The sequence below is a fragment of the Limulus polyphemus genome, unplaced genomic scaffold, assembly GCF_000517525.1.
Source record: "Limulus polyphemus unplaced genomic scaffold, Limulus_polyphemus-2.1.2 Scaffold786, whole genome shotgun sequence".
NCBI classification, from domain to species: Eukaryota; Metazoa; Arthropoda; class Merostomata; order Xiphosura; family Limulidae; genus Limulus; species Limulus polyphemus.
The window spans coordinates 1-10,714 of record NW_013666396.1 but is presented as its reverse complement, the minus strand read 5'-3'; the positions used below and the strand labels follow the sequence as shown (position 1 = coordinate 10,714).

Sequence of the window (10,714 nt, the reverse complement as noted above, 5' to 3'; positions counted from 1 at the left end):
CACAAGGGCTATCTATACTATCCGTCCCTAAGACTAGAGGGAAGGCAGCTAATCATCACCACCCACCGCCAACTCTTGAGCTACTCTTTTACCAATGAATAGTGGGATTGACTGTAACATTATAATGCTTCCACGGCTGGAAGGGCAAGTATGTTTGGTGTGACGGAGATTTGAACCCACAAATTGCGAATCAAGCGCCCTAACCACCTAGTCATCCTGGGCTTGTGCCAAAGAAGAAATGAGCTTTTGGTGTACAACACAAAATGCTCTAGGCTGCAGTGATTCTAAACTGGGTTAACCCAGGGGTTAATGAGATCAGAATCCGGATGAATGAGAATAGCAGAGTGAATGAGTACTATCAATTATACAATAAATTCAAGAGCAAAAAAGTCATTAGTTATTATTACTTATTCTAGTTGTAATTTGATAAATACATTTATTTTTTGTTTATTTTATGTTGTATTCATTCTTGTTGTAGTTTGATGTATATATAAGTCATAATAAAGAATTTTGCATTTTAATTGAGTACATTTTTGTATTTTTTTCAAACTGGGGTGAGTGAGATGTTGTGAAAAACTTATAGGAGTGAATGATATTGAAAAAGGTTGAGAAGCACTGCTCTCAGAGATACTGCACAAGTGAAGAGAAGATAATCTAATGCTAATTGCATCATAGAATAGCACAGTTCATGTTGTTATATGTAGAGATGAGATCTCATTCAAAGGCTTGATGCAAGAGCAAGAACTTTTGGGCATCATTGCAGAGGTACAAGCTATTTTTTTCTGTAGATGGGTAAGCACCATAGCCTGAACCATACATTCCATTATAATAATAAACATAATATTATGTTAAAACATATCACATATAATTTGTAACTTTTCACCAAACATTGTTTGTTATTCAGTACAGACTTCATCGATCTAAGTTAAATATATGCAAATTTGTTTATAATCATTAATAAAGAAACAGGCATCATGCAGAAAATTGAATAATGTTTCATGCAGATTGATAAAAATATTTGGAGACTACTATGCTCTTATGATCAAATATGTTGTAGTTTTTACTTATTTTTCCATTTAAATTTACTCAAAACCTATTATCAGATGGTGAAATAGCTCTCATTAGTATTCACAATTCAAAATATCAGAATTTTACTCTTTAATTTAACACATGTTGACATTATTATGATTACTAATAGTTTTAACCTATGTAAGATTATTTTCTATTCGTTTTGATATTTCCTCAAATTCAAGTAAAGAAGGTTCTAATAAATAAATGCATTTATTAGCTTTAACTGGAAACTAACATATCCAGTTTAAAAAATACACTAACATGTACTGGCAGACAGCCTTTACAATAACAAACCTGTTTTTCTTCTGGTTTTAAACTGGAATAATTTGTTGGAAGAAGAGCTAATAAACCACCAGCTCCCTGTTGGACAATTTCTTCAAAGTGAGCATGAGTTAGATCACGCAGCCGAGCAATCACACATCTTCTAGTATATGTTTGTGACCCTAAGGTCCGCGCTTCCATGTTCACAGCAGCACTACGGCATCCTAGAGAAAAAGGCATGCCAATATTTATCCAATAAATAAAGAGGGCAGTTGCAAAGACAATGGTTTATTGTAACCTACAGAGAATTTAACAAATTAAAAATATTTTTATGAGCTTGGTTACAAAAGTGATTTAAAATGCTATTGCAGATGTTAAAAAATGATTACCTAAAAACATATACAATTATAAGATTTCAAACATAAAATTCATTAAAATTAAAGAAAATACTACTTATGCAAAATGTTAGTTTCTTTACAAAAACAGTGATTACACTAATTTATGCACTGTATTATATTTTTTTAAGTCAGTGTCATAGTCAACACTAAATGTAAACATAAATTTCAGAATAACTTTATAAATTAATTTTACCTAATATTAAGCAAACAGAAAAATGCTAACAAACATATTTCTATACACTTTCCAACCAATATTAAGGCTTGAAAGATTAGGAATATAATTAATCCTAAAATGTCAAAATTAGTTTTTAAAATATTGCTCTCAATTGGCTATAAACTCAACAATAGAGATAATCCTGCCTTGATCATGCCTGTCATAAATATTGAATTAAAACATGTTAATCTGCTGAGTGCAGTAAAGCCTAAATTGGTGTTTGGCATCAATCTATATTGGTTTAGATCGAGAACAAGTTGTTACTCGTCATAAAGTTGTCCACTGGGTTGTACTGTAGTTTACTATTTTTGTAGGAAAAATAAAATTTTTTGGGAGAGTTACTATCAAAGTAAAAATATCCTTTACTCCTAAGCTCTAATTATCTTGTTTTACGGCAGGATTACTTCTCTTCCTTAGATACACGTATGGCTTTTAGAAAAAATTGTGGATAACATGAAATCAGTTAGCTCATCAAAACTAGTTACCATAACTTTTTGCCTTTAATATCCCAAGCTCTGCCTTATACCCTTCCTAGAGAATTAATAAACTAAGAAGAATGAAACGGAACACATTACTCCAGAGCTTGATTAACATTGGCTCAATAACCCAAAATAAGTAAAAAATGCATTTAGACAAGGTGCTGATGTGACCAGTGGCTTGATAGTATTTGTTTTATTTTTAATTTTTTGATATACTAAAACATTTGTTTTGTTGATTTTTCATGGCAAAACAACAAACTAATTTCTCAAACTCAGTATATCCATAATGTTTACTTCAAAAATTTTTCTTTGTCTATACATTGATATCAGTATATTGTTAATTTGTTGTTTCAAATACTCTACAAGTTCAGCATTATCTTACCAATCCAAAGCATCTTTGGACATCACACATGTAACACTTAATCCATTATTCATTAAATAAATAAAATATTAGAATTTAAATGTCAAAAATTAAGGAGTTCTCATATAGAACAAAAGGTCTGTTGGACAGTGACATGTGGGAGACAAACAACAGAACTGAACTGCTATTTTAATATCTCTGATTGTGAATCCATAATATACCAGTTAAGAGGAATGTGGAAAAACATCTATAGTTCAAACAATTTTTATCACAAATTTAAGTCTATTGGTCTCTAATGCTTCACACCTATTATTGGTGTTTAAACTGAAACTTTTACAGTATTATACTGCAAGTATAATTAGTGTCTCTGATAATCCAGCCCAACTGAGAAGTTCTCACATTGAGCCAAAGACTTGTTTGGCAGCAGCGTATGGAAAACAAATTAAGACAAATGTGGAGAAAATAATCTGCAGTTAACGGTATTTTAAACACAAATTTTAGGCATATTAGATTAAATAGTGTTATTTAGACTTTGAGCATGTTAGTGTTTATATACACATTGGTAACTGACAAGTCTTAAAAAAGTGCTTTTGTGGATAGTTTTATTACCAAAACATTTATGCGTGATTGTCACTAGCTCTGGGCTAGAGACCTATTATAGAAACTAGTGGTTTCAGGAGTTAATTCTGAGCCCTAATGATGCTTGAAATAATGCGAGAACTACTCAAATTTTCTGTAATCACAGGTTAACACTCAGCAGAGGCCTCTATGTCTTACAAACAGTATCATCCAAATTATGTGCAGTTCTTCCACAACACCTATATTCCTCCCAAACAAAATACAAGTTCCATCTAAATTCTTATATTCTAACTACAAGCTCATATAAATTCTCAATGCTAAAAACATTTAATCAGAAATGTTTCAATGAAATTACCCCCCCCCTCCATGTTCACATAAATTATGGATAATGAAGGGCATAAAAAAGAATCCTGAGGAACATCTGTGATTCTCCTAACTCAATGAAGAGGAGGATATTTGCTATACAATTTTGGAAATTTTTATTATAAATAAAGCTAACTTATCTCTTGCAAGGAACGTAAGGAAATCACACTTTAATCTAAAATAAACACAGGAAAAGCCAACTCAATATATGACATCTAACTTAAATGTAACCTTTCATATCAGATAAAGCACTTAATAAAATTTTAACCTTTCAGCAAAATCCATGAAACATAACTCCACTCACATAATAGGTACAATCACCAACTAAACAGGTGGATGGACAGGTGTAACAGAGAAAACAAATGACCAACCACGGAAAGCATCCACAGAGATTGCAATAAGTGTGCACATGAATTGGAAGAAAGCACACATGAGTGGGACAGTACCACTTCTGGAACAGGTATGCCCTTCTCCCTTGAAGGAGTGAGGTGTCATAAAACAGATGACACTGAAGACCAAATAGCTAATGAAAGGCCTTGGAAAACACTGAAACAGTATTCTCCCCCAACCAGATAGACGAGGTCCCACTTCCTGTTCTCGCAGAAGGCAGCATTAAAGAACCAAAAAGAATACTTATGATGAAGCACGGCCAGGGCTAGTGAACCGTGAACAATACATACACAACGTCAACTGCAAATAAACAGAGTGCTATACTTCAAATAACTGGAATTCCAATGAGGAAGTAAGCAAATGGCAATCATCGGACAAACTTCCACATCAACCATGGGAGTCAGGAAATACACCAAACCAAACCTATAATTATAAGGCAGTGTGAGAGTCTCAACTCAACCATAAGAGCTGGGAAAAAACCACATGCACTCGATATTACGAGTAGGACTTGGAACATCTGCTCAATCATAGGGACAGGGTATCATACATCCCACAACTGGCATTATGAGGTAAACATAGTCCCTCAAGCTAAACCGTAGGAGCAGAGAAAAGAAATATCCTGCAACTCGAATTATCAAGACAGGAGGTGTCTACTGGATTCAACCATAGAAACATGCCGTGATCAACCTGAACCCAGTATTACGAGGAGTATCCAATGGTGGCTGGTCTGGTTCCCCTCCTATACTAGACCTCTGGGATCAAAACCCAAGGAAGGAGAAGGAGTGAGGGTACCCAGTTTCTCACTCTGCTCCATAAAGTATAGGGATATGTAAAGCAATGATCTGTATGAAACACTCCAGAGGAAGCCTCTGTGATCCACCACCCCAGTGGCAAGAACTCCCAAACTTCACTCGAGGAAGGGAGAGGTCAAAGGGTAGTGGGATGTCTGGAGGAATGACACACCAGAGAAAGTGCAATTGAGATTGCAATCAGGGACAGGAAAAACATGGCAAGGATGAATAAAATGAACGGACTGAAACAGGATGAAAAGAATGGAACAAAAAAAAACCCAGCGGAACCTGATAAAATGAAACATGTTCAACAAGAAATCTCTACAGCCAGAAACTGTCAGAAATGAAAGGTCCTGATCAAAGAGCCAGGCAAAAAACTGGGAAAGGTGAAGAATGGTAGGATGAGAAGGACAGAATCCTTGCCGGATAGACCAATGACAAAAAGTAGAAAATGGCATTGGTAAAATGACAATGTAGAAGAACAGGCTAAACAGGAAAAGAGAAAAGCAACACACAGTGTCAGGCCCAGGCATCTCGCAAGGGACCTGACAATGCCATGCATGAAGCCAGACAGTGGGAATGAGGTTGACAAAGGAGGGATGGAGACAGAGGTGATGAAATCTGCAGAGGTTCCAGAAGAGGGAACCAAGGTTGAGTCAGCCGATACAAAGCCACCAAAAGAACCCATAACATATTAATGTGGATGGGGGAGATAACTTTGGGGAGGAGATATATAGGAGGGAAGGCATAAATGTGGAGGCCCTTCCATTCCTGGCTGAAGATATTGATATTCAAAGCCTGAGGATGAGGAACCAGAGACTAGAATGACAGCAGTTTAATGTTGAGATGAGTGGCAAACACATCAGTGTGTGTTGTACCCAGACAAGAGCACAACCAGGAAAACCTGAGGATCCAGGGACCACTCCAGGGACTTTGTGTGGACGTAACAACCGATCTCCCACGAGATTCAATGCACCTGGGATATGGCAAGTTAATAACTGTATCCGGTGCTCATGGGCCCAGAATAAGAATTCCAGTGTCCGAAAACAAAGGAACGTGGATTTGTTACACCCTTGCTTGGTGATGTAGAAGATCACCAAGGACTTTTCTAAATGCACCATAACCACCATCACCTGCAGAAGATGGAAAAAATAAGATGTGGCCCAACAAACTACCAAGAGTTCCAGAAGATTGACAAGAAGTCCAGAATCGGTCGAAGACAATGTCCTAGAAATCTCCTGTGCATCAAAAGAAGCATCTGTGAAAAGGTTCAGATCTGGAAGAGGAGGTGGAAGAGAACACCAACCGTAGTATTGTCTCCATCCAGCCACCAAGCAAGATTGGACCACAGGGAAACAGGAAGAACAACCGGAAAATCTAAAGGATCCAAGAAAATATTCCAATAATCACAGAGTTCCCACTGAAGAGAATGCATGTGAGCACAATCAAGAGGAATGAGTGATTAAATGAAAGCTCACATCCCTAAAACAGATAGAATTTCTCAAGCCAGCAAAGAAGGAAAGAATAAAGCCTTGAAAACTAACAGTTCCATATCTCAAAGATGAAGTGACGAAGGCTGGGCCCGACTGAAATGGGAATTGAATAAAATCCCCAAATGAACCAGATACTAAATAGGGGAAATAACAGATTTCTCCACCTTCATCAGCCCCCTCCGCCTCTTCAAAAAAGAAATGAGTGTGGGTGAAAGACACCAAACGGGAAGGAACCAGAAGAAGCCAGTTGTAAATATAATGATGAGTCCAGAGTCCCAACGATTGGAGATGTTGAGCAAAGGCCCTGACTACTCAACAAAACATGTAAGGAGCCAAGGTAAGCCTGGAGCTAGAACACAAGCCCCTCATGAACAGATCAAAGAAAACAACGTGAGGAGGGAAATATGGGCACATGAAGATATGCATCTGCCACATCAAACTTGGTTATCCATAGACATGGAGTGAAAACCCAATGAAGAGACAGAAAAGACTGTGGTGAAACAAGGAGGATTTAGCAACTGATTGAGACAGAAAAAGTTGATGACATGTCTCCAATCCCTGGTTTTCACAGGGACAACAAAAAGTTGAAATTAAAAACCCGGTTGAACTGGAACTACGGGCTCTATAGCATCTTTAAGACGAAGCTCTCTCACAGCCTCAGACAAACAAAAACAGGAAATCAGATCTCATGGGGAAGGGAAAGGAACGAGAGATATGGATACCAGAAGTAATGAGAGAGAGACCTTCTATAAAAACCTGTAGAACCCACTGATCTGCAGAGAAAGTCAGAAAGTCCTCTTGATGTCCTATAACTTGTTATAAATCTTATCTTAGAAGAATTCTAAATCTTGGTTCCTATACAAGTCACACCTCAGTCTACAAAAACATGCCACAGAATGAAAATAATAATAATTGAATTCACCAATATCTATATTCATCATATACATGGTTGTCAATAACCCAGAACACCAAGCATTTCATACATAGATTTACAAGTTTATGGACAAAAATTGTCATACAGGTACATTCACATATGGATAATTTAATTCAAAAGCATGAAAAAAATACAAAAATATATTAATTTTACTGTTCTAATGCTCTTCCTAAGTTTAAAGTAATCTCCAATATTAAACACTAGAAAGCAGCTTTACAGTTGAGTGCACAATTGCAAATTAAACTCCACAATTTAAGTATAAGTAGTAATTCTTACTCTGTTTCAACAATTTTTTACTCAAAAATATTTAATAGATATTTTTCAAACTTAAAAAATTAAGTTAGTGTAACTTACAAATAAAAATTTTATAAAATGTTTGAACTTTGATCTCTACATTGCTCAAAGAGGTATTACCTACAAACAATATTATTATAAGTTTTCTAGATTCTGTTTGTCCATCCCAAAGTAAAGACTTATATTTACTCAAAATCCCTTAGAAATACTTAGCCATATTTTGTTTCTCACAACATTTCCTTTCCTCTCAGTAATTTTATTTCAAGTATACTGTATGTAGAATCTTTTTATGATGTCAAAGCACATGGTCTGCACAGTAACTAATAAATTTTAGCCTTGGATTGAAACCATATACAACTAAGGGTTAAAAATGATTGGAAATAAAATATTCTTGTATATCTATGTCAGTGTAAAGTAAATATAGTGGGGGTAAGCAGCAATTTATGCTTTCTAAGAAGTTAATGTAAAAAACAAAACAGAGGTGACACAACATAACCCTGCTTGATAGTGTATGTACTACAATAATTTTCACAACCAATGAGTGAACACAAAAGAGAATGTTATAATACATCACTATACTATACCTGCTGCATCCATGATCCAGTGCTGATGAAGCCTTTCACCCAATACCAGAGTTCATCAGGCTGGTTTGGATACAAGGCATAGTACTATTAGTATTGGTCTCGACATTTTGTTTTCATGAACAATGGCTATTACAATGTGAACAGATTAAGCAAGTGAATTGTAATTATTATCAATTTTATTTAAATATTTTACAATAGAAATCAGAGCTTTAGGTTAAGAATAACAATGTTTTGTTACAATTTCCTAATAACGGTAACAATAATATTACTTTGCTATTACTATTAGTAAATAAAATTTAGTTTCTTTCTACCATGAATATTTTAACTTTTAAGTAAATTCTGTAGTTTTACTCTCTTAGTCTTAGCATTACCCTATAGGTTATAGATGTTATTGTTATGATATATTTGGTCTACATAACTCTGTAGTTCAAGACTACTTGGCACATTTCTCTACGTAAAACCCCTTAGAACTAGAACTCACTAGATATTTGGCTATACTAATAGTAATATTAATGCTATGCCTTACCATGAGGTGTACCATGCAAGTCGAAATGCTGCATGCGATACACAGTAAACTCATGTGCTCCTAGAACCGGCGTCATTGGCGAGATCAAAATGAATAATGGTATAAATACAATGGTATAGAAGGGAACTGTACCCTTTATTATTTCGAAGAATCCGTCTGTATCTCCAAAAAACATATTGAAATTAAATTCTGGTATCTTGGTGTTAACAAGTACAAATTTCCTCTTTTTTTTCTTTTTTTATAACGATAAATGGCCTAATAATATTACGACTAGCAAAAGTTACAATCGCGCCATCTAACTAATGTATAAATTATAGGCATTGCTTATATTATATAGAGATATGATTATGATATGGAATATGTAGGATTTATGTTATATATATTTCTGTATAATGTCGTATTCTTTATTTAAATTAATAAAAACTTCAATTAAAAATTAAAGTGAAGTTGAAGCTATATGATGTAAAATTAACTTGAAATGAAATGCATTTCTTTTTCTCCAAAAAATGAAGAATTGGTCAAACACTTGCTGATCTTGCTGTCAACTTTTGGGTCCAACGAACAAAATAACCAGAAGGTTTTCGAATTTGATTTTAAATAATGAATGTCAGGATTCAAAATAACTGGCCAAAAAAATCTCAATTGGTCAGAGAGACTCTATAATTATTTTTAAGGCACATTGTGTTGGTATATTAAGAGTAACAAAAAAACAACTTTTTTTTTTTTGGCAAAAAAATAAGTACCTAATGATGACAAAACTTTGTCGAAACGTTGTACATTTGCTGTTATGTTAAACTTATATTAAAGTTTTTCTTCATTACCCATTCAAGCCGTCTCCAACCATTATTAAAAATAAGTAATATTATTTAATATAACTTACAGCCAACTAGTTTCGGTAAACTCTGTCAAGAGCATAGGTTAAAGTTGTAGAGTCCTGGACCCAGAAATAGGACCAAAGTATCAAAACAAAAAGATAAACCCTTCATCAAGCTCTGTGTCTACATGTTTATGTGTGCTCACGCTTCACCTGCCTGTAGAACATGATTCCTATTATCTGTAGCGTCAGCGAGTCACATGACTACTGTGACGCCACGTTTCTAGAACTATCCTGTACTTTGGCGAATGCTCTAGTATTTACTAGATATAGGGTAGTTGGGTATTTGTTACGTCTCCGTTTGTTAATTGATTTTCCCCTAACTTCGTACCGACGAAACTTAAGCGACACAAGCCTTTACTTAATAAAACTGGTTTATTCTTTCCGAATATAACTTTACCGATACACTTATTCTCAACAGTCGCGTTATAACAAACTATAATAACGAACGAACGTTAACTACAACAATACGTCTCTCTCTGACTGCAGTTCAATTACTCACTGTCTACTCACACATTACATTACCTTCCCGCGTCACGTTTTCCCCTCTTATATATATACCAGCCTACCCTACTAGTAAATACTAGAGCATTCGCCAAAGTACATGATAATTCTAGAAACGTTGCGTCACTTTAGTCATGTGACTGCTGACGCAACAGTTTATATAAGAGGGGGAATGTAATGTGTGGATAGACAGTGAGTAAATGAACTGCAGTCAGAGAGCACGAGAGACGTTACAGCGTTTGTTTAGCGCGATTGTTGAAGTTGAGTGTATCGGTAGAGTTATATTCGGGAAGAATAAACCAGTTTTATTAAGAAAGGGCTTGTGTCGCTTAAGTTTCGTCGGAACGAAGTTACGTAAAATCAATTAACAAACAGAGACATAACAAATTGGTGTCAGAGAGTGGGATAGAAAAAAAAAGAAGAAAAATGGAAACGAGAGGCGGAAAATCAGACTACAGCTTAGCAGACTTGATGGCAGCAATACAAAAACAAGAAAAGAAACAAGAAGAACGAGAAATTAAACAAGAAGATAGATTACAGCAGTTGTTAGAGGAAAAAGAAAATAAACAAGAAGAACGAGAAAATGAACGAAGAAAAG

General features: G+C 35.1%; 1 protein-coding gene across 2 annotated transcripts in view; it reads right to left on the bottom strand.

The window, feature by feature from the left end:
• Positions 1 to 9,007, bottom strand: part of LOC106460521 (nicalin-1-like) — a 44,355-nt gene extending 35,348 nt beyond the window's left edge. The window contains exons 1-2 of one of the 2 annotated variants that reach the window (XM_013920237.2): positions 8,739 to 9,007; positions 1,366 to 1,556 (exon numbers count right to left, since the gene is read on the bottom strand). In XM_013920237.2, the coding sequence (XP_013775691.1) occupies positions 1,366 to 1,556; positions 8,739 to 8,913 (366 nt within the window). In that variant the 5' untranslated portion in view covers positions 8,914 to 9,007. The remainder of the gene's footprint in view (positions 1 to 1,365; positions 1,557 to 8,738) is intronic. The other variant, XM_022387268.1, reaches the window with a different exon arrangement.
• Between the last annotated feature and the right edge of the window lie 1,707 nt (positions 9,008 to 10,714).